At 45.1% G+C, this 24,798-nt stretch overlaps 1 protein-coding gene across 2 annotated transcripts; it reads right to left on the bottom strand.

Annotated features, from left to right (window-relative positions):
* Positions 1-24,532, bottom strand: LOC146347684 (dimethylaniline monooxygenase [N-oxide-forming] 2-like). 2 transcript variants are annotated; one of them, XM_084851092.1, is made up of 9 exons: positions 24,305-24,532; positions 21,207-21,395; positions 19,600-19,762; positions 17,743-17,885; positions 13,960-14,159; positions 12,837-13,189; positions 8,838-8,910; positions 6,252-6,319; positions 1-908 (listed from the first exon to the last, which is right to left on the bottom strand). In XM_084851092.1, exons 1-9 carry the CDS (start codon positions 24,434-24,436, stop codon positions 904-906), a joined length of 1,326 nt encoding a protein of 441 aa, XP_084707218.1. In that variant the 5' UTR covers positions 24,437-24,532; the 3' UTR covers positions 1-903. The 2 variants fall into 2 exon arrangements, with proteins under 2 accessions (XP_084707218.1, XP_084707216.1); XM_084851090.1 differs by lacking the exon at positions 1-908 and having other exon boundaries at positions 4,130-6,319.
* Between the last annotated feature and the right edge of the window lie 266 nt (positions 24,533-24,798).

Here is a 24,798-nt window from a genome sequence, read left to right as displayed (position 1 = left end):
CACGAACTGCAACAGGACTTTATTTGGAGTGAGGGATATAAAATAACTAAGAACAAGAGAGAGAGATGTCATGTTAGATATTTTCTGGCATTAGCACTTTTACTGTAACACTGACTATTTCACAGGACTTGCCAGGAAAGGGTTCCCCAGGTTCTAGAATGATTTCTTTCATCTTGGGAAACATTGGTGAACATACTGTTAAGAGTAGTGGTGGGGTCTGCAGGCAGTGCGTTTGGCAGGGGGAGGAGAAATGGGCATGCTTCAACAGAGTTTGGGTTTCTAGAGAAGCCTGAACAACTCATTTTACATTTCATGTTGTTATTAGTCTTTACATCAGCTAATATAATACAACTTTTGCATTACTCAAATTTTGAACTGCATAGTTTTTCTTCTGAACATTTTACAACTGGTTGCACATTTTAAGAAAACAACCCCTGCTACCCAGACCCTGGATAAGACCTTCCACATTGAATGTAGACTTGTAGAAACAGCCCAACATACAGTAAGGGCCAGAAATATTGGAACAAGGATAACTGTTTTGGCAGTTGGCCTCTGTACACGATCACACTGAAAATGAAAGGAAACACACCCAGATGGGAGTGAAGTCAGGACTTCCAGCTGTAATTCAAGGGGTGTGACAAAAGTGGGGCACTAACCATTCAGGAAGGACAGCCAGTGGCATACACACACCCCCGTCGTTGGTGGCTCATAAGTAATGGAACGAATGGCTGACAAGCAGCTGCGTGGCCAGGTGTGGCCTGTTTCCTGGGCACCCCATGAACAATCAAGCAGATAGAAGGTCTGGAGGTGGTTCTGAGTGTTACATTTGCATTTGGTAGCTGTTCACTGGAACTCCCAACATGAGGTCCAAAGAGGTGTCCATGCGAATGAAGGAGGCCATCATTAGGCTGAGGAAACAAAATAAACCCATCAGAGAGATAGCAAAAACATTGGGACTGGCCAACACAACAGTTTGGAACATCCTGAAAAAGAAGGAATTAATTGGCAAGCTCAGCAGCAGCGAAAGGCCTGGAAGACCACGGAAGACAACTAAAGTGGATGACTGCAGAATTCTGCTCATGGTGAAGAGGAACCCTTTCACAACATCTAGCCAGGTCAAGAATGCTCTTGCAGAGGTAAGCATGTCATTGTCAACATCTACAGTCAAGAGATGGCTTTATGAATGTAAATACAGAGGCTGCACAACAAGGTGCAAACCACTGGTCACACTCATGGATAATGACCCAAAACGTACAGCAAAAGCTACCCAAGAGTTTCTGAAGGCAAAGAAGTGGGATGTTCTTCAATGGCCAAGTCAGTCACCTGATCTCAACCCCATAGAGCATGCTTTTCACTTACTGAAGACAAGACTGAAGGCAGAAAGACCCATAAACAAGCAGCAGCTGAAGGCAGCTGCAGTAAAGGCCTGGTAAAGCATCTCGAGGGAGGAAACTCAGCATTTGGTCATGTCCATGGGTTCCAGACTTCAGGCAGTCATTGACTGCAAAGGATTTTCATCCAGGTATTAAAGGCGATCCTTAAGTTTGAAATGATGTTGGTTTGTTCCATTACTTATGAGCCACCACCGATTGGGGGGCGGGGTGCCATTGGCTGTACTTCCTGAATGGTTGCTGCCCCACTTTTTTCAAACCCCCTGATTTACAGCTGATAGTCCTGACTTCGCTCCCATCTGGGTGTGTTTCCTTTCAGTTTCAATATGGTGGTGTACAGAGGCCATCTCCCAAAACAGTTATCCTTGTTCCAATATTTCTGGCCCAGACTGTATTCTGCTTGGTACACAGAGCCTGGATAAGGCCTTTCAGTACATTCTCCTCATCTACAGTGTACATCTATTGTATGTGTTTATAAATCAGTTCTACCATCCATACATGGTATCAGGCCCATGGATCAACATAATCAGGCCAAACTATCAACTGTGGTACAATCAGAAAGCAGCGAATTACAGAGTGGAAACCTCAAGAAAGTGAGCCAGGCCATAGATAACAGGCCATGTTGCACATGATATGCTTTATAAGATCAATAGCACATGTAGAAGATTTACTAGAAAACATATACCTATTTTAGAGATGGGATACATAATACCAAAGCCTGAAAGATGACAATATACATATCCTTCTCTTTTTCTATGCACACAGACATGGCTCATCACTTATAGAACACATTTTTTTCTCTCTGAAGACATCTCTGTCTGTCTTTACTTCTTCTAATTTGAATTCAGCTGAAAATATTTTCTGAACATCTTCTGCAGTAAGAGCTTTCTGTGTCTCCTAATTCCTTTGTTTTTGTATATCTTGTGGTCAGTTCTAAGCATTCTCTTTTCAAAAGATCAATAGAAATACGGGAATGGAATTGCACTTACGTTAATCACTCCTCTCTTCTTTCTCTTGCCTCGATTAATCTCAACACAACCTTATTTAATTCCCTAATATTCAGTTCGTCGAAAAACAACAACCCACCATTTAATCCATTAACCATTCATTTACTAAGCAAGATATTAAACAATTTATGAAGGAATAGAACTGTCCTCCATTTTTATATTCAGTTGGTTTTAGGAAAGTATGGGGTTATGTGTGTGTGTGTGTGTGTGTGTGTGCATATGTGTGAGTGTGTGGGCCAGAAGGTTAGTAGTTCAGAGGTCAAATGTTCATTTAGAATCAGAGGCGGACACCGACCCCCACTTCAACTTGGACCCCGATTCAGCACTTCAGGAAACAGCCCACTTCTGCTTGGACCAATTCACAGTACGTCCACCTCACCTTGGTACGGAGCCCGGGCTGAGGTTCGGAAAACTAAGGCTTCATGCTTCCGATTGAGTATTGCGGCAAATCAAAAAGCGGCTATAACTTTTTTTTCTCTTGGTCAGAATTGGATGATAGCTGTAGGCATCTCCTAGAAAACTAGGAGAGGATTATGCCTGTCCAATGTCAGGAAAATAGGTAGAGGGGGTTTTGTGCTATGCACCTTTCTAGTTTTATGGAACGGCTAGTAATTGTTTATTTCTTAGCAGAATTGGATGAAAATTGCAGGATGGTTGCCTCTTCTGAGGGGATCAAGCCTGCCAAATTTCAGAATTATAGCCATAAGGGGTTTTTGTGTGGAAGAGCAGCTTTGACATTTGGGGGTCCCCAGGAGAGGACACACTTACAGGCAATATCCTGGGACACTCCTCCACCATGCCTGTCTCTTCTCCCACAATGCCTGGAAGGACCCCCTCAGAGATAGGCGTTTGGCCCTCTGGTTCACATTAAAGGAGCCCGAGGGCGGGTGTCTGAGACTCTGATCCCCTCAGAGCAAAACAGAGGGCAAGTGGCTGTGCTGGAGAGCTCCGCTGGCTGCTCTCTTGCAGTGGAATTTGCTACAGCAGGAGAGTGGGACCAGTGGGGCTTTCTGGAGCACCAGCAAGTGTCACTGAGCAAGCGGCTATTCTGGAGAGCCCTGTTGGCAGGGCTTTCCAGTGCCCAATGGCAGAGCAACAGCAGGGCTCTCCGGAGCACCTGCTGTAGTGCCATCAGGTGGGCAAGCAGCTCCAGAGAGCCCCACTCGCCTCACTCTCTTGCTGCAGCAAATGCCACCTGTGTCCCCCTCCTGCCACTCACCAAGGCCATTTAAATCCCTACCATTTTGTTCTTATCCAGCATAGAGTCTGCAGACTCAGGGCAGTCCTTATCAGCAAGTCCGATCTGTATATGTGTAAAGGAGACTGAGCTGTGCACATACTCTGTTCTCCTGGCTTCTTCCAGCTCCGCACAGGCACAGCAGGGCCTGCCTGAAGGCTTCATCACATGAGGCTAAAATCCCACATCCTTACCAGGTCTTCTCCTCCCGGCTTCTTTGTGGGATTAAGATCGGCACCTTTACACAGGCTGACACATGCTGTTTTTATTTCTTGGCAAGTTCTATATATTTCATTTTACTACCAACTACTAGATGGCTCTGCTATTATAGTGGCATTATGGAAATAGACCCAGCAAGTAAGCGCCTCATAGTGCTTCCTAGAGGAAAATTGGTAAGGGAGAGGGAATCCTCCAGAAAAGCTCATCAAGAGAATCCAGGCCTAAAATGGTAGGTAACACTTTCTATATTTTTCCCTTTTGTTGTTGTTGCTCTTTTACAGACCCTGCCTGTGTCACCCCAGTGTCCAGCAGGGAGAGAGGGGGAGAGAGGGCAGCCAACAGCAACACAAGTCTGCTTAGCCTTCCTTGGAGGGAGCAGCGATACCATCAACCTTGCTTTGAGTGAGTGTGTCTCTACTGGATGGGTACTGTTCCTTTGCTTGCCTCTCTCCAGTCTTTCCTAGGTAGCCCTTTCAAAAGTGCGGTCCTGTGCATGTCTACTCAGAGGTAAGCCCACTGAATTCAATGGGGTTTACTCCTATCTTAACCTTCTATGTATGTTTTTATCATGAGCTGGGGGGGGGGATGTTTTAGCAAAGTGGGTCTGTCTGTTGGCAAGAGGAAGGAAACATCCCCCTCTTTTTCATTGGGACATGAAGGATTAAAGCTGAGGGAACTTCCAGAAACATGGATTGTTTTGTTTGTTTTATTTGCAAAAAGAGGAAGTAAAAAATGTTAATGCAATTGTAAGGACTTTTTTCAGCTCTAGGAAGGTGGGGAAAATGTCTGGTTTGTGGGTTTGGGGCAGAGAATTATTTTAAGACTGATTTAAAGGCCCCGGTATCTGAGCTCAGCAGAGCCCCATAGAGTTGTCTGCTCTCATAGGGACTGGCAAGCTCCTCTTTCCATGCTCTGGCCCTTCTGGTGACCTGAGCCCAGAGGGAGACTGCTATACAAATACTTCTCATTCCCCCAAATGTGTTGAAAGTGTTTCCCAACTGAGCTCAGTTGTCATTTGTACTGAGTACAGTGCTGATCACACTACAGTTAATATGTGCAGATATTTATTCTCAAGTGGAGCTAGGTTGGGGAATTCCAAACTATAAAATATTAAACAACTTTATTCAATTTCAATTTTAAAAATTGTTGTTACAGCTTATAACCTGCAGCTATTGGAAAGAACAGAAGAGCAATAAGGAGGGATTGCACACTAACAGCCAGTGGTCTGTCTGAACCTGATGAGCTATTGAGAAGGGCAGAGGGGACCAAACATGAGATGGAACATTTGGAGCTTTTCTACACAAGGATGTTAATCCACTGTATTGACTTTCATTTTCGACACAGAATTGAGATCTGAACTCTTACGCAAGGAGCTTTTCCTTTCCTGCTTTTTCACTACATAACCTCTAGGTGGCATTGTGGTATAGCGGAATAGCACAAGTGCACCAGTGGAGAAAACATTTTATTTTGCTTTCTTTTTCCCGGCTCTAAAAAAACTCACAGAAATTGCTGCTGAATAACAGAAACAAAACTGGAGGGTCATTACATCATCTAATGAACCCCCAAACAACTGTGAGCAGAAATGGCGAGCACACAATAAATGCCTTGTGTAGAAAAGCTCTTGATTACAAATAAGCTGTGCCTCCCACCAAACCTGTCTCCCTGAAGGTCAATATTGCTAGACTACATAACCTATTAGGCATTCAGGCTTCAATCCTAAACACACCTACCTGGGAGTAAGCCCCAGTGAACACAATTAGGCTTATTTCTGAGTAAACATGTATACTACATTGCTGAACACACAACTCACCCACACAATGAAACCAAGATTAACAAAACAGAAATAGAGCCTTCATATTTATCCAGTGAGATTACATGGTATTACAGCATCCCTTTCCCAAGTCTTTAGGACCCATAAAACAAAAGAACGTCTCCAGGGTATTGCACAGCTTCTATGCCAACCCCTGGACTACATCATTTCCGTGCCATGATTAACTTTTGAAAACCAGTACGGTAAGGCATTCAGATGCACAAACCACAACTGTGATTAAAGCACTAAACATGAAACAAGTAAAGGGCACCTATCCGTTCACTTTATCTTGGGTAACCATGAAGGAGATGAGTATTTAAAAATGTGCAGGGCAACCCCAAGGAATGTAGACAAGCCAAGGACTTTAACCCAGCAAGAAACCATGGAGTGTTTGGGAGAGTCATCTATTACTCGGGTCTTCAGGGGCTTTAGAACTCGGTCCCACTGGGTCAGGATTGTACTTCTGGCTTTTCCCCACTTCCCAGGGCCATTCAGGCGGTACTGGTAAGAACTGCAGGGGCCAAAGAGAACTGACAAGGCTAGTCTGGGGTCTAATAGGAAGAGCAATGGCATGTTGGGCTTCACACCTATGCAGTCAGCAATTTCATCCATGTAGGCAACAAAACCTGTCCTTGCTTTGTCACTGGAAATATTCCTAAAGTAGAAAAAGAAACGGGAATAGTGTTAATTTCCAAAGCAAACCCAGTAAGTGTTTTGTAGCTCAGTGTAGACAGCAATAGCCCTATTCAGGCATTTGTTACTGAACATGGGAAGGGGCTAGCGGGAATGCATGGGGTTAGTCCCCACCCCCTCAGGAACTCTGTGCACTGTGGCAACATCCCCCGCTGACACATGATCAACTCAGTGTGAAGGGAGCCGCTTGAACATACCCAGGGTTTCCTTCATGGGGAGAACAACACTGATTAGTCCTGTTTGTAAAGGCGCAGCTTGAGTTCCGTTCTGGGATGTGTCTGAACAGCAAAAGAGCTCCTCCCTGTTTGGCGCAGAATGTGATTCATCATACTATGGGGCTTTCTTCTGGGTAGACATGTATAGGATTGCGCTGTAAACTTCCTTTCCCAATAACCAAGGTTCATAGCTTCTCTAGACAAGGCTTTTATTGTGCGCTCGCCATTTCTCAGTCACAGTTGCTTACAGGTGCGTTAGACACCACTGTCACCCTCCAGGTTCACTTCTGTTTTTTAAGAGCACTTTCGTAAGGATTTTTGAGTGGGGAAAATCTGGTATTTGGGAGCACTGGGAAACAAATTGCAAGTCCCCGCTAGTTTCATTTCGTTATTCTGTTTTAGCACAGTGCCACCTAGAGGTTATGTAGCAGAAAGGAAAATAACTTCATACAAAACTCTAGTCTTGATTATGCAATGAAACCTGGAGTAGGAAGAGCTGGTTTAACAGCCTTGTCTAGAAAAGCTCTTCATACCACTTCCTTCCTCCCTGGAACTTCAGCCAAGGAAGAGGCACAACAGCCCTAGAGGGAGACGCATGATGATGGGAAAGGAAATTCCAGGAAGAACTGAGTGGGTTGAAAAGCCCCTGGCACACAACTCTTTGGTGTGTGTGCAGGCCGATTTGGATTGGGACTGTGGCACTGCAGGAGGGGGAATTTAAGCTCCCCCCCATTTTAATGCCAAAATTCCATTCCCTCCCCACAGCATGGGGGAAATCTAAAAAAGAGGGGAAAAACTTCATTTCCCACTGATGGCTTTGAAGCCTTAAAAAACATGGGTTGGGGGTTGGGAGATAGAACTTCAGCACGAAAATGCAGGGGAGGTTTAACTCCATCCCTCCCAGATCACCATGGTTCCAATCCGAACGAGACGGCACACGCTTACACAAAGGTAAATAAAACTACTCCCCTACCTGATCCAGCTGTGCTGCTGCTTCTCTCTTTCCTGCCCTGCCGGAAAGTCCAGCTGAAGCTGCCGCTGCCGCTTCCCCCCCTCAGTCATGTGTTTTGTTTGTAACAACCCTGATTGGTGTCTGGCTCGCCCAGCGCCCTGCCTGATAACAAAGCGGGCAGAGCCACCCAGGGCGGCTCTCCTGTTTATTCCCTTGCTCCGTAGTGAGGGAGCGCTCTGGAGCAATTCCGGCTTTCAGGGGAGCAATCAAGAGGTTGCCCCTGGCAAAAAGGCTCCCCCCCTCCCCGGTCTGTCTGTGCATGCATGCTCGCCATTAAAAGCAAGAACAACAACAGCACACAGTGTTTGCGGGGGGAATGTTCCGAGCAGGTGCCTTGCTCAGAGGACGTCAGCGCCCTGCCCTGCCGCCATGACTTGGAAAGGTCTGTGGCTGGCTCTGGGATGAGCGGGGCAGATGGAGAAGGGAGGTGGGAAGCAGTAGGCAGTTTGTCCCCACCCCACAGCCACCACTGATCCACACGGCTTTCTCAGGGTTGTGTGTGGCTGCTCCGCTCCTGCCCCATCATCCTACCCTGAGTTAGAAAGAAGAGAGCCTCGGAAGAGCTGCCTGTCCTAACAGTAGGGTACTATATTCCTGCTTTTCGGACGGGGCCTGATAAATCCTGTCCTATTGTATATCAATTCAAGTCTTCTTGTGCTTGCCTTTAGGTAGTGAAAACCACACCACACAAGAGAGAGATATTGCTAGGCTCGGGGTAACCCTGAGGTTTTTTAGAATACCCCCGCAGAAATCTACAAGAAAAAAACTCTAAGGGAGCAAAAACAAACAAACCACCGTCTTATAATAACTCTGTGGCATGGAATATTGAGTGAGTGAGGGCCTAACTACATGTGGCACTGAATATGGCCCTTGCAGTTGCCCCAGGGTAGCCCAGTTGTATTGGATCAAAGAATAAGATTCCATTCCCAAGCTACATGGCCAGACCCATCTAATCTAGGCACTGAACCTAGTATGATGAATCACATTGGGACTTACTCCCAGATAAATGTCTGGGACTTACTCCCAGATAAACGTGTATAGGATTGCAGTCTTAATCTACCAACTCCTTTCTCCCTGGAATTTCACACACACACCTTTCCAAGTGTTCCATGTGCCCCCACCATAGTTTCACACTCTAGCCTAATGTGTATTTGGTCCCTGGTTTCAGGTGCTTCCTTTCAACATATTGAACCTGGATAAGGATCATTACAGTGTTAATTATAATATGTACAAGAATACATAACATTTCATACTTCTTAAGGAGATCCTTCTTCTGTTTAGCAACCTCACTCATCAGTCTGTTCACTGGAGGGAGTTTACTTGACCCTGAGTATAAGAAAATAAATGACACAAACTTTGCATAAATGTTGATAGCATTGGGGATAGAGTTGAGGATGATTGGATACATCTGTTTCAGAATCTTTAGATGCATGCCCCTCAGTCCTAAGTTGGTTTACTCAGGAAGTACATCCATAAGATTTCAGCTTTAAATTCATTTTCAGGTTTATCTATAGCATAATCAAATAATACATGTTTTGCTTTATATATATATATATATATATGTTCTCATAGCTTCAGTCGCTATGGTGCCTGCAGAAAGAATTTTCTTGAAGCATAAATTAATAGAAATATATTTAAGGGCCAAATTACACACATTTGTTTAACAGTGGATCTGCCCTATCGGTGTGCAAAGTGGGGTGAGCGTGTCTGATTTTAACATTAAAAGAGGCACAGGCATGAGGGGAGCTAAACATTCCCCTCATTCCAACCTTGTGGTCTACTATTACCCCAGGCACTTTTCTCCTAGCCCAGCTCACTTCTGACACCAGAGCTGAGTCTGAGGAAAAGGAATTTGGCTGGCCAACCTTTGGAAGAGAAGGTCAGAGAGAATTCATGTCCCCTGACACACATGGCCCCTTTGATGTTAAAAGCAGGCGCATACACACACACACACACACACTCACACTCTCTCTATATGTGAATGAAGCAGATACACAATTAAACAATTGTAGTTGCCTCTGTTAAATCTTGTTTGACCCCCAGATCTACTGGGTCTCAAGAATATTTGGTAGGAGAGCTGGCTAAAAAAGTATAGTCTGCAGGAGTCTGGACTTCATGGGTGGGATAGAAGATTTTGTCATTAGAATATTTCATCACAGTCTGCACCAAAGTAAAAACTAAAAATAGCATAAAAAGTGTTGGAAAACTAGTGTGGAGAGGCAGTGTGGTGTAGTGGTTCAAGTGTTGGACTGGGAGCTGGGAGATCTGGGTTCTAGTCCCCACTTGGCCATGGAAGCTCGCTGGGTGACTTTGGGCCAGTCACAGACTCTCAGCCCAACCTACTTCACAGGGTTGTTGTTGGAGGATGAAATGGAGAGGAGGAGGATTATGTATGCTGCTTTGGGTTACTTGGGAGGAAAAATGGCGGGATATAAATGCAAAAAATAAACAAACCAACAAATAAATAAAACTATCAGCATTCCTGCTGGCAGCTAGATATCAGAATTTTTATATCTGCTGACATATGAGCAACACCATATAAAAGACCGGCAGTTGCTTTTACTTCTGAGTAGATGTGTATAGGATTCTGCTGTTGATCTTCTGTTTAAAAAACTGTATTGGTATCACTTCCGGTTGGAACCAATGTCGCTCTGGTAGCATCCCACGGGCGCTCCGTGGGAGCTTTCTCAAACAGCTTTTTAAAAGGTTGAAAAACCTTTTCACTCCCCCCTGGAATTAAAAGTGAGGGCAAAGCAACATCTGCATAATTTATTGGAGAAAGTACCCTCCTTGAGATAGTGGGGGGGGGGGGCTGGATTCCAGGATTATCTTTCCAGAGCTTTACCAACGCAAAAAGCTGTACTGGGATTCCTATTTCATAGGAGAAAACAGGGCTGATGTGTTCCATAATAATATATGCTTGAAGAAATATCAACAACTTCTGAGGGATGATTTAAGAAATGTTAACAATATTTGAGAACATCTGAGGACCTGCAAGATCTGTTTGAGAGAAACATGTCTGTGCTGAGGAGAAGAAAGGAGCTGGCATCAACTCTCCCTGCACTCCCTGTGTCAAAAGCTTCGAGAACAGAAGATATAGGGGGATTATTTACTCTGATAAAGACTTTATCTTCGCAATTTATGGAGCAAGCCAAAAGGTTGGATTTAATCCAAAATTCCATCACCGCCTTGCAAAGAGCTGTAGATTTAATTAATGCGTCATGGCAAAAAATGGAGACGAAAATTAATGAGCTAGAAGACTGAGTGGCAGGAAGTGAAACTACGACACAAATTTGTTTTAAAAATGCCTCTGATAGAATTTCTCAACTGGAGGCCTTCACGAGGAGATCCAATGTACGTATTATTGGGATTAAAAATCTGTCTAATGATGTAAAATTGCCTATTTTTGTGGATAAACTTTTGCATGAGATACTTTCTATCCCATCTGAGTATTTACTTGATATTGAGCAGGCATTTCATGTGCCAAATGTTAAAGGGACTGATTACACGATCATAGTCCAATTTGTAAAAGTCTCCACAAAGAATTATATCCTGCGTTTGGCAAGAGAGGGTGGAAGCCTTTCCTGGAAACAAGATAAAGTTATGTTATTTCCAGACTACATCAAAGAGGTGGTGAATAAAAGAAGGCAATTTATCAAAGCAAAAAATATGGCAAAACAAATGAACTTACAATATTACTTAAAATATCCTGCTACGATTTGTATTGTCTCTGAAGGTCAGATGAAGAAGTTTCTAAATCATGAAATGGCGGAGGCATGGCTGAATGTAAAAATGCATCAGAATTCTGGTACAACCCTATGAACTGGAATCTTTAAACTAGCTTTGTTAACTGTTTGTGTTTAGTCTACATGATCCAGGCTAGCTCAGAAGATAAATGACTATACATATATTCGTTTATTCTCTTTCATCTTTTGTTTGTTCTTGCTTTTCTTTATATTTTTTATTTTAAAATAGATAATATATCTAGTGTAAAATATATTACTGACTGTTGAAGGATTATATTAAGTTTTATTATTATATAACACTATATATATATATATATATATATAATTTAATGAATTGTAGACCTGTTTCTTTGATATAAGATTGATGATATGATATTGAAATGTAAGATTGTTAAGGTTATAGATATAGTTTTTAAAACAGAATGGCATCGGAGGCCGGGGGGTATTGGAGTTTAACCTTAACTCTCTAAAGGGGAGGGAGAGGGAGAGGGGGAGGGAAGGGGAAAGAATCTTCTTTTTTCTTCACTTCCTTTCCTCTTCCCTTTTCATTTTTTTCTTTTCTTTTTCCTTCTCTTTTTGTTATTGTGGTGTCCTCATCAGAATATTGTATTGTTGGGAAATTGTAGTATTGATCAGGTTGTTGGTAATTTTGGTACTGTTTATTTCATTTATAAAGATAAAATAAATAAACATATATTTTAAAAACTGTATTGGTATAATATGAATTGTATATATGGTATATATGGTCCGTATTCCAGACCATATGTAATATCTACAGGGCAGTATCCAATGCTGCCACTGTGCTAGCTACCCAAACTACCCAAAACTACCACTTCTGGAATGGGACAAGTCAACAGAGGTTGCAGAAATGAGTCCACTGACTTGTCCCATTCTGGAAGTGGTAGTCTGGGGTAGTTTTTTGGGTTACATTAGGTCTACTTTCCTGTTATGCTAGGAGCTGTTTTCTCTAGCACAACAGGTTTAGAGCTGGTGGATTGCCAGCATTAGATCCTGCCCAATAGATCTTAATTCAATAATACTGAATAATTCAATAATATTAATAATATTCAACAATGTACAATTCAATAATATGTATATAAAATAAATTAATAATAAATATACTAGTAAAGTACAGTGTTTTAAAGGCCCACTTACTCCTGCCCCCCTTGAAAATGAGAGCTGGGTTTGTGATGGGCACCATAAATACTCTTGCAGGATTCTCTGCATTGCCTATTTATGGCACTGGCTATAGCGAAGCCAGTCGCTTAGCTAGCATTCTGGAAACCTGCAGGGTCAGATCATGGCACAGAGTACAAAATATGTCATTTAAGCAGGATCCAGCATCTTGATGAGACAAAATTTCAGCTTAATTTAAAAACAAAAACAACGTTTTTAGTCCACATGGTTGCAGAGGAACACCTGAAGATGTGTTAACAACATGTTAAAACTGGAAATCTACCCAAGGTCAGAGTACTTTTGTTTCCAGGTTAGCATTGGCCATCTTACCATTAAACACTCTTGTGACCCAGCGAGCCTGAAGTTCCACCACTGGCAGAATGGATCCAGTTACTGCTATAAAGCCAATGACAGCCAGTGTAGGCTTCTCCAGATGAGGAGGGAAGACCTGTTTATAAAGGGATGCACTGTTTTTGCAAATGTCGTGAACAGACTCTTCCAGGAAGGGAAATGAGGTCGTGTAACCTGTAGCAAAGATGACCACATCTATGTTCTCTTCTGCTGTTCCATCTTCAAAGATGGCGGAGGTCTCAGTAAATCTCTTCACATTTGGTTTTACCTCCACGGCACCACAGAGAATGCAGCTGGGCAGCTCATCGTTCAGAATTAAAGGTATCCATGAACTGTTAAACAGTGGAAAGTGGAAAGAAACACCATTAGCCTATGTATACTCAACTAACCCTATTTACCAGAGACAGTTCCGTTTTCTGGTATTATCCTATTTTGCCTTTGAGAAATGGTGCACATGTCCTCTAAGATACTGTTCATAATCTGATGTGGAATTGGGATGGAATTGATTTAGCGTTGCAAAAATGAGAACCTGGCCCAAACTGAGCATGACAGATTTGCCCATCCCCTAGTGCTGTTGGTGGGCGATTTGTCTTCCTGATGAGAAGTGTTCACCCAGAGGGCAAGGGACAGGATGAGAGCATGAGTTTGCCTGAGGCGGACATCCAACCCCTTTGTCATGGCTTAGAGGGAGCCAGTGTTACATCTACACTGGCCTTAATACTTTGTTGTAATACAAATACTGCCTTATGCATGCAAATCCAGTACACCTTGGTAAGACAAGAAGAAACAAACTCCGAATGGGTTTTCAGCAAATTGCTCTTCTTTAGGAAATTAGCTTACAGAGATCACTCAGGGAAAATCAAGGTGATCAGCAAGTATATTTGCTGTTTGACAAAATTGGCTAGTGATTTTTATGAGATATTTAGTTCCCTTGAAGAAGAGAAGTTTGTTCAAAGTGCATTGGGAAATGAACTTCTTTCAACAGATTCTTGTCCACACATAGGAGTTAGCTACTTCTTAACCAGGCTAATCCCACGAGCTTCAGCTTCTGTAAGCAGGGCATTCTGGCATATGCAATTTCAGTCATATTCAAGGAGAATACCTTTGAATAGGGACCAATCCATAGTTCTCATGGTTGAACCACCGATTGCATATCTTTGACACCATCCTGCTTATGAAGCCTGCAGGAAGGAGCTTTTGAACGGATGCCTTAAAGCGAGTTGAGAAGACCAGGTCAAAAGGCCAGCCAGCCTCTGAAATGCGGCTTAACACCCACGTCCCACGTCTGGTGCTGAAAAAGACCTAAAGGGGATTCAAAGCGGAGAAGAGTATTTCTACTTGGCAGCTGCTTTGAGAGCAATTGAAAATTGATCTCGTGTAGTGACTAAGCAACAGAGGGCCCAAGCTGGCCCAACGTCTTTGCTGGATCAAACAGTTTCACTATTAGTTCCATAAAAAAAGCAGGAAAATAGCCACTATCCAGTGGAGACACATGAAGCCAGAGGGAAAGTTTATAGCAGGTTCAGAACAGAGAGATTTGAGAGCAAGCAACCCACCAATGAATCCTTTGCATGATGCCATGAAAATGAACAAGCTGAAAACCTTCAGTAATATTTGCAAGATGAAAGAGGTAGAAAGTAATAGGAGGGCAGTCCTTCTGAAAATCCACAGGGCACTCCTTGGTTGCATCGTTGCAATGGCACAGAACTGGAATAGTCAAGTGGCCAATGGATTTATTCTTCCATCCTCTGGGATTTCTTCAACAAACCCGTTTTAGCCATCCACTTGCAGCACCAGCTGATGTAGCACCATAAAATGAGCGACTGTGGTGGAGTGAATGAAGCTTAAGCAGAAGGTGCAAGATGCTCAAGCCAGCTTTTTTGAAGTGGCCATGTCTGAAAGAAGGTCCATGGCTCTGAGAGAAGGAGCCAGAGGTTTGTGTGATGTTCTCAGGAACAGATCTCAGGAAATATATATACTGAAGGCTGAAACAGATTACATGGAAGCACCCTACACCTGCAAGTAGGTGGCTGGGCCCACAGTTGTTATTTCCTGTGATTGGTTACCTAAAGTGGCATGCATAATGAAACCCTTTCTCCTAATCTAAAGTCCCTTCCTTTCAGAATAAGTGTCAAAACATAAGAAGATGGCAGAAACAGGAATAAAACTCTCAACTAATGTTTCAGTAAAAGCAAATGCTGCAAATTGTGTGTTAAGATGAAGTGGACTTGTGGGGCTCTTTCCTGCGGACACCCTGTAAAGCAGCAGAAACACTAGGGGCATGGGGAGTGGCATTAATACCACATTCCCCCACAATCTCTCTTAGCTACTCACCACCAGGACAGGTTATTAGTTTTGTATTAATGGTATAATCCATTGTAAGCTGCCTTGGAGATCCAAGTTGCCCACCAGGGGTGAGCAACTTGTGGCCTTACAGTGTTTTGGCCTACAATTCCCATGATCCCTCAATTGCCAGCTCTGCTGGGTAGGGCTGATGAGAGTTGTAGGCCAAAACATTTTGAGGGCCACAATTTGCCCACCCTTGATTGAGACTGAAGCACAGACTATAAAAGGGCCAGATTAGATTTGAGGTTAATCACGTGAGTACAATTAACATGCATTTTTTGTTATGTAAATACCCCAGAGGGTGGGGAGGAAGAGTTTAACCCATTCCCCCTGTTGTGGTCCCAATACCCCCCACCTGCTGCCGCAGCTGCTGTTTGCACCTGGAGGAAAGTTTCCATTGGTGCTTCTGGGTGTTTCCCTCCCAGTGCGGGGGAACACAACTTTTGTCAGGACCATGGAAGGTAGGAAGTGTAAACTTGCCAAAAATCGTAACAAGCCTTTATCCCATTGGGCAATAGTGATGGCCAGAATTTAAGGACTCGTGCAGTCCTTGATGACTGAAGCTGCACGTGGTGACCTGCACATGAATGAGCCTTCACAGACCAAACATCAAAGATTAAATGTTTGTATCACCTTGGGGCTATTCAGTGGGCCTCCCTCAGGCATTTAGCTGCAGTTCTCTTTTCGGGGGGGGGGGTGTGTGCCCTGCGAACTGTGCAATGCCCTACATGGTGGGGCCTGTGGTGGGAAGTCCAGGGGATGAAAATAACCCTTGGAACTTCCGAAGTTGCCTGTCCCTGATGTAGGTTGTCCCAGATTCAATCCCTGGCATCTCCTGGCAGGGCTGGAAAAATTCCTGCCTGAAACCCTGGAGCGCTGCTGCCAGTCAGTGTCAACTGTACTGGGTTAGATGAACCTATGTTCCTGTGTAACATCAAGTTAGACTCTTTTCCCCACCCCCTCCCCACACCTGCATTTTGTAACACCTTGCCTGATGAAGAGCTCTGGAGGTTTTGAAGGCTTCTACACTTTTGTGACTAAAGAATGTTCAAACTATCGAACAGTGGCACTTATTTCACATGCCAGTAAGGTAATGCTCAAGATCTTGCAAGGTAGACTCCAGCAATTCATGGAATGAGAATTGCCAAATGTACAAGCTGGGTTTAGAAAAGGCAGAGGAACTAGAGACCAAATTGCCAATATCCGCTGGATAATGGGGAAAGCCAGGGAGTTTTGGAAAAACATCTATTTCTGTTTTATTGACTGTTCTAAAGCCTTTGACTGTGTGGATCATAACAAACTGTGGCAAGTTCTTGGTGGTATGGGGATACCAAGTCATCTTGTCTGCCTCCTGAGGAATCTGTATTAGCAATGTACAGCTAATAGCAAGTAGCAATGGTAAGAACAGACCACAGAACAACGGACAGGTTTAAGATTGGGAAAGGGGTACGGCAGAGTTGTATACTCTTACCCTACCTATTCAACCTGTACGCAGAACACATCATGCGACGTGCTGGGCTTTAACATTAACATTTAACATTAACAATCTCAGATATGCAGATGATACCACTTTGATGGCTGAAAGCAAGGAGGAGCTAAGGAACCTCATGACGAAGGTGAAAGAAGAAAGTGCAAAAGCTGGGTTGCAGTTAAACCTCAAAAAACCAAGATTATGGCAACCAGCTGGATTGATAACTGGCAAAGAGAGGGAGAAAACGTGGAGGCAGTGACACACTTTGTATTTCTCAGCGCAAAGATTACTGCAGACGCTGACTGCAGCCGGGAAATCAGAAGACGTTTACTTCTTGGGAGGACAGCAATGACAAATCTTGATAAAAGAGTGAAGAGCAGAGACATCACACTGACAACAAAGGTCCGCATAGTTAAAGTAATGGTATTCCCTGTAGTAACCTATGGCTGCGACAGCTGGACCATAAGGAAGGCTGAGCGAAGGAAGATAGATGCTTTTGAACTGTGGTGCCGGAGGAAAATTCTGAGAGTGCCTTGGACTGCCAGAAGATCAAACCAGTCCATACTCCAGGAAATCAAGCCAGACTGCTCACTTGAGGGAAGGATATTAAAGGCAAAACTGAAGTACTTTGGCCACATCATGAGAAGACAGGAGACCCTGGAGAAGATGCTGATGCTAGGGAAAGTGGAAGGCAAAAGGAAGAGGGGCCGACCAAGGGCAAGGTGGATGGATGATATTCTGGAGGTGATGGACTCGACCTTGGGGGAGCTGGGGGTGGCGACGGCCGACAGGAAGCTCTGGTGTGGGCTGGTCCATGAAGTCACGAAGAGTCGGAAGCGACTGAACGAATAAACAACAACACACTTTTGTGACCTTTGAAATGGTTTAAGTGGTATTGCCCGAATATGGATTTTGGAATCTACCTTACAGGGTTGTCCTAAGGATGATAAGATAACGCACTCCGAACACCTGAAAGCACTATATACATTTATTATGATTACCCCACAGGGATAATGTGATTGTATCTCTTGCTCCAGATAGCAAACATTTGTTCACAAAGGACAATACCTTCGCAGCTGTGCGGCTGATCTCCACAGCGACATCCCCACCAGTATTCCCAGCACCAATTACAAGGACATTTTTCCCTTCAAACTCTTTTGGATCTCTGTACTCCCAGCTATGAAAGTAGCGACCTTTGAAGTTTTCAATCCCTGAGAAAAAAGAGGGGAATGTTGTGTACATGTACTTGTTTCATATTACATGTTGGAAACAGGATGCTGGACTAAATAGGCCTCTAATCTGAACTAGCAGAGCTCTGACATTATCAGATCTACCCAGCTATGAATGGGGTCTGGTTCCCCAAACCAGTGGCATCAGTGGTCGTCAAGTTTTTTGGTCTCTGAGGTAGAAAATCCAAATGACAGCTCTGTACCAGTCACTAGTGAACTCGAATTAATAGCTGTGCTGTTCACAGTCATTTCACTGGGGGCTGTGGAGGAGAACTTCTCCGCAGATTGTGCCCTGTGAGTTGGATTAGTCTGACTCTTCCTCTGTTGCCCTTAACAACATTCAAAATCTACAGCCTGTGGCAGCGCCTCAGAGGGTCTCAAGGTAGGGGAGCCTCTGATGGCAGCCAGACCCAGCGATAGGCACATCCCTTGCTTGTTTACCAGTGACAGAAGGGCCAAAGTAGATGAGGTATGAATCAGGTGGCCAGCCCTGGCAGGCAGAATTTTAAAAATGTAAGCAGCCAGCATGGGGGGGGGGGGACCAAATAGCTGGCATGTGGGGAGGGGCAAGTCCAGTTGGGAACACAGCAGGGGCAAAGGGTTCGGGCAGGGGTGGGGGGACTAGTTTGGGGTGGGGGCCAGATGACCCCCACCCAGCTCTCCATGGGCCAAATGATGTCGGGTAGCATGCCCCCTGATGTCATTTGATCCCCAGCAGTGGGCTGGGTGGATGATCCACCTGGCATGTCTCAGGAGTGAAGAGCACTGAGCTGCCTTGGCTTAGCTCTGCCTGGCCTTTCCCTCTGTTTCCCCCCTGCCATAGTCCCAATCCAGCCCTTCCGTCCCCCGTCCCGTTCACTGGCTATTTGTGGTTTTCAGATTATGCACATGACAGCTAGTCACATGAATCTAGTTTGGCCCTAAGATAAATGATGCACAGTGCATTCTACGGACTGAAAGTTCTAGTTTATCTGGGATTTATGGGGGTTCACCACATGAGGCTTTTTATTTCGCAGTTTACCGGGCTTCTGTTTCTGCATTCTAAGTGAGATAAAGATCAGGTCTTTACCCAGGCAAGTTCTCCATTGCCTCGGGGTGGGGAGTGCGCTGTGCATCAGTGGGTCTTCCAAGGGATTCAAGTGTCTCCCTGTCTCTGGAAAGCAGCAGGGGGCGGGGTGGGGGCGCGGCTTCGTTGGTGTCAGCTGTTTACACAGGGGTTGCCATCTTCTTCTTCCTCCCCCAGCCAGCTCTGCGCTTGCTTTGAGCCTCTCCTAGCCCAGCCAAGAAAACTCTCCCCCCAGCCCAGGTCAACAGCCAGACACACTGGAGGGGTGGGGTGGGAAAAGAGCAATTTGATTTTCTGCTCCACCCAATGGCTTCTGCTTCCAAGGCTGTGGTTGTAGTGAACTGCACATTTACACACAGCCGTTAAAGCGGATTTGCATTTAAATAGTGGATTATCTGGGGGGGGGGTGTTGTGGGATAAAGATCAAAAACAGCTGGATGTGCCCTGGAGGTTGACGGTGTCATGTGAATGACCCGCAAACTTCCATGAGTGACCAATCAAGAGTGCGCTATAAATGTCTAGTGTAAAGCCAGCCTTAGTGCATATTTCTTCTGCTCCTTCCCTACGTGGGTGGGTGGGGAAACAAGCATGCTAGCACATGTGCATTGAAGCAATATGCTCAAAACTTACCAGGAAAGGAAGCTAGTGGTAGATTAATCTCCGTATATCGGCCACTGCAAACCATAACAGCATCAAAAATGGCTGATCCCCGCTGCCCGTTAGTTTCGGTACAAACCACCCATTGTCCAGTGGCTGTGAAATCTGGGTGTTTTCCGATGCTATAGACTGTGGTCTGGCATAAAGCCCCCAAAAAGAAAAATTAAGGGTACGTCATTATAGAGTTACACATCCTGATGACACCCCCAGTAGTTTGCTGTACTTTGTGCCCTTTTGTTGGGATGTCTGAGGCTAGAGGAGAGAGGGTGAGATTCTCAACAAAAAAGTGTGGAGATCAACAACAACACAATTAGAAGCACTCAGGAAAAATTCCCAGCTCCGTTGCAGTCACTTTGTTGCCTCCTCAGCAGTCGCTAATAAGGTACAACCTCCAGGTGTTAGTTTTTGAAAGTACAGTGTGCACATTCATGTCTAAAGATGCACTCAGTTGTAACGTGGGGAGTTTAGTAAACACTTTTATTTCCCAGCCTGTGAGCCAGTGGCTGGACTGGAGTCCTACCAATGGCATATTTCTCTGTGAAACTGATACATGCATTACCCCTTCTATATTACGGGCACATGCATCTTAAGACGCAGATCGTATAAAAAAGGAAGGAGGGAAGGAACTGTCAGAAATGCATGGAGCTGGCTGATGAGGATTTTCACACACATTTCTGAAGTCTTTTTAGCATTTCTGTGTACATTAGTCAAGAGGCATGGCTCTTTCTTGCCTTCTGTCCCGCAACAGCAACATCTGTGTGCACACAAATAGCAGACAAGATGCTTTGTAGGGTTATTTGTGAAAATGGGCTATGGGCATGTCTACACTGCAGACCCAAACTGGTTTTATTTTCATGCTACCTCATTTCCCCCACCCCACCCTACCCCACTCCACCCACTCCCAGGGATTCTAGGAACTGTATTGCTGTGAGAAGTCCGATGTGATGCTCTGGGCTCCTTGAGGGAAACGATGACAGACTGGCCCCTTTCAAAGAACTTCGGAAGTATTTCTTTGCACAGTGCATAATTAACTTACTGAATTCACTGCCAGAAGATGTGATGATAGCTGACCTGGCTCACAAAGCCCCTAGACCAGCCTTCACCAACCTCATGCCCCCCAGATGTTTGGGACTACAGTTCCCAGCATTCCTAACCATTGGCCATACTGGTTGGGGCTGATGGGAGCTGCAGTCCAAAACATCTGGAGGGCACCAGGTTGGGGAAAGCTGCCCTAGAAAAATTCAAGGAGGATAGATCTGTCAATGGTTATTACCCATGACAGATAAATGGAGCCTCCATGTTCAGAGGTACTATACCTCTGAGTACCGGGTACTGGGGCTCCTGCCTTCCCGCCCGGCTTGTGGGCTTCCCAGAGGCATCTGTCTAATCTAGCAGGGTGCTTCTTATATTTTTAATGTTCAAAAGTGGTTTAAATTTATAATGCCAATGTACTCACAGCCACAACTGAAAACGGGGAGAGGGGAACCTTCTTGCTGTACGCAAGCATGGAAAAGCCTTACTGTGGCTGGAGCACATCCCTGTCCTGACTCTTGCAGATTATCTGTCTGCTTCCTCCTCACCTTAAAATGTATGTAGTCAAGAAGGTGGAATTGTTCCGCATAAGCCCTAAGGTACTCCAGGAGCACGGAGTGGTGCAGATAGTTGGGGCAATCCTCTGGGAATGGGAAGTCACTGAAGCAAGTCATCTCCTTGGAGGTGTTGGTTACCACAGATCTGTAAACGTTGGTCCTTCCCTTTTCAGGAGTTTCCTATCAAATAAAAATATGCCCAGCCCTCTTAAAATGTGCGATTTTTAAGTCTGTGCCACGTTTACATGTTGTGTATTTTTTAGCTATGCCATGAAACTGGTTTTACCTCTTTCACTGCTGACCATTTTTAATGCTGCAATATGTTTTTTTATGATCTTGCATTTTATTCTTTTATGTTTGTGAGCTGCTCAGCCTAGATACAAATGCCATATACAAAGAAACAAAGAAACAAACACATAAACAGTAAAATTACACTGGTTTCAAAAGAGGGTAAACAGCATAGCAACTTCCAAAGAACTCTGAGGATTATAGTTCTGACAGGGTGGTGAGAATGTTTTGTTAGCCACCCCATGCTGTTGTGATGTCGCTGGCTACCAACCAGCTAGCACTGCACACAGCCAGCTACTGCTGCAAGCTCACAAAATCATTTTCCTCTGTGCTTGATCCAGCACCCGATCTACATGGAAACGGAATGAGAAGCGCTTTCTGATTATATCCGGATTTTCATGAAATCGCTATGATCCGTCAGGGGCACATAAAGCAGGAAAAGCAGAGTATACACTACCTAAAACTCCACTTTCATGGGTCACACAGCACGCGAAACCCCCAGAATTCTGGGTTGGGTGGGCGGAGTAGAACTGAACATCATCAACCCCGTAGGTGCTGCTCAACCATTGAGAGAGGCATGTTCCTGCCCTTGACCATGCCCCCTGCTCAGGGAAGTATATTGGAAGTGCTGAATTAAGCCCCTGTAGTTTACCCCACACCTCTCCCCTCTCATCCACCATTGGGATGTTGTGAAAGAGTAAAAGATACTGTGCTATGGTGAATGGGAAAACAGTCTACATAATCTGAATGAGTGAAATAGCTACTCCGCTTTTGTGAATGCTTGAAACAGTGCTACTGCGCTATTATGAATGGGGAAACAGGCTACATAATCTGAATGGGTAAAGCAGGGACTACAGTATTGTGAATGGGGAAAACAGGCTGCATAATCTGAATGGGTAAAGCAGTTGCTGCGCTATTGTGAATGCTTGAAATAGTGCTACTGCACTATTATGAATGAGAAAACAGGCGGCATACTGTGAATGGGTAAAGCAGCTACTGCACTAGGCTACATGCTGTAAATGGGAAAACAGCAGTATTGCAATACACTGAAAGGATGCAACAGCACAAAGTAGTGCTAAGTGGGAAAGAAAGGCTGTGTCCAAAAGCACCCCACTGCGAATGGAAAAAAAGAGAGAATGGTGGGGGGGAGGGGGTGGCCCCACCCCTTGGCCACATCACAGCCAGGTCACAGAGGCACACCCAGGATTTAATGTGGGGGGACGGGGCACAGTGCAGCGGAACCACGTGGAAGCTGCATTTAAGGAAAAAAAGACACGCTGAAAGGACTTTCAGAAAATGCGTTTTCCAGAGGGGAGCTGTGGGGTTGCTGCGGATTGGTAACAGTGTCATCTGGTGCAAGCAACCCTGATGCGCTCTTGGTCCGCACTAAATCGGCCATGTAGATTGGGCCCAGGAGAGAATATTGTATCAGACTTTTTAGATATCCACTGTGTAGACTGAAGCGGGGGCGGGGGGAGCAGGATTGCCTCCAACCTACGCACGTTCACTTGAAGGCCTGAATGCAGCCAATGAGTGTAGAACTGTACACACCCAGGGCTCCCCCGGTGGTTGAGAATTGTGCTTTTTCAAAGGTTCTCACACATGGAGAGAGCCTTGTGCGCATAGAGCTGACTGCATGTACTCTGACCTTCCAATGAAAGCACATGGGCTGGGAGGGGAACAGTGCATGCAGCCCTGCTCCCCACATATGCATGTTCAGTCTACAGATGGAGTGCTGGAAAAGGGCTAATGTCACAACAAAGCTGTCCGTGATGCTTTGAAGCAAGACCGCTGACTGTTGCTTAGCTTTGGATGTAAATTCCAGTAACAGAATGTCCCAAATCAAGACGTGTCCCTCTTACATTGTGAGGGATGTCTGTTGCAGGCATTTGGGAATGTTTCCAAACAATACAGTCTGGTCATTTTGACATGGCCCTGTAGGGGCAAGGCAGTTGTTGGAGGGAGCAATCCTATCGCCGCTAGACAGCAGCTAGACAGCCATAAGATATCTGGTTTTCCGGGAACCGACCTTGGAGCCCGCGCTCCGAGGTCGGTACCCAGAGAACCGACCTCACCCCACTTCCACGCTGCCTCGGAGGCAGCGCGGAACAGCCCCATCCTCCGCGCTCGCAAGAGGAGTGCGGAGCGGCCGAAAAGGGGCGTTCCGGGGTGGGGCGGGCAGAAATGCCTGTACGACACATCCAGTGTGTCGTACGGCAGCTTCCTCCTGTGGCTAGACAGCCGCAAACGGCTGTCTAGCCGAAAACACAGGGCAGGAGGAGCGCGGAGGGAACGATCCCCTCAGTGCTTCTCCTGCCCTGCATTGGATAGGCGGTTGCCTCCGAGTTCAGAGGCGGACGCCTATCTGAATAGGATTGCGCCCTTAGTTAGTTTGACGTTCTTCTCCGTTCCTTTGTTGAAGTTACGCCCAGGCAGGAACCAGGGCTGGTTCCAGACAAAGCCTTTTTCCTGCAGTCATTCCCAAATGCCCTGCCGCATTCACGGAATTTTATGTGGTGTCCCAACATAGTTGTCTTCCACTTTTAACTCTCCCGTGTTTTCCCACCATTCCTTCCATCTTTATTCTTTCAGTAAAAGGATCTGCTAAGGAGAAAAAGACGCAATAGCTACAAAATGCATTTGGACAGGTAGTGTTAGGAGCCCCCCTGCTGGAAGCACCCCAGGAGAAGCTTTGCCTTGGCTCCAACATATTTCTCAGCTCCTTTTCAACTGGATGTTTGTAGAATGGTTACAGCCCCCAAACTTTCTTTGAAGTTTTAAATTAAGTTCATGCCACTTACTGTGAATTGCCACAGTCCCCCGGCACCATCCGTCCTCTCAAAGCATGTTGGCTCCAGCCCTTCATCCAGGCAGCATTTGATGGAGACCAGTCCGCTCACACCTGCCCCAACAATTGCCACTTTTCGTACCATGGTCAGGGAAGAGCCTTTTCAGCACATGGAGCTTTAAAAGAATGGGCTGAAATTAGCTTACACAGTACAAGCTTTTCCTTCACGTTAATGAAGTACAAAGTTCAGTGTAATGAGAGGCTTTTATTTCCTGCAAGTCAGCTGGAAGTTGCATAATGCGCTGGTAAGCTAAGGAAAGTCCCTAGACGTATTTGCCGATACTTAGTGAACTGAGGGACTGTCAGCCTTTTCCGCTTTCATTCTTGTATTTCTCGTTCAGCGCCCTCTTCCTTTCCCGTAGAACTTTCGTAATACTCACTGTTGGTGAGCAACACTCGTCCAAAAATCATAGGATTGCAACACGGCAAGTATGTAAAACATACACA

This window comes from Heloderma suspectum, chromosome 4, assembly GCF_057233095.1.
Source record: "Heloderma suspectum isolate Gila_16-S chromosome 4, 16-S_ref, whole genome shotgun sequence".
Lineage (NCBI taxonomy): Eukaryota > Metazoa > Chordata > Lepidosauria > Squamata > Helodermatidae > Heloderma > Heloderma suspectum.
This window is presented reverse-complemented; position numbering and strand designations above follow the sequence as displayed.

Excerpts from the sequence above, each read along its gene's own strand:
- LOC146347684 (XM_084851090.1), bottom strand. The coding sequence starts at position 24,436 with ATGGTACGAAAAGTGGCAATTGTTGGGGCAGGTGTGAGCGGACTGGTC. Across the intron at positions 13,190-13,959 it reads GGATTGGTCCCTATTCAAAG|TTCATGGATACCTTTAATTC; the intron begins GTATTCTCCTTG and ends ACTGTTTAACAG. Across the intron at positions 6,320-8,837 it reads AAGAAGGATCTCCTTAAGAA|GAATATTTCCAGTGACAAAG; the intron begins GTATGAAATGTT and ends TTTCTACTTTAG.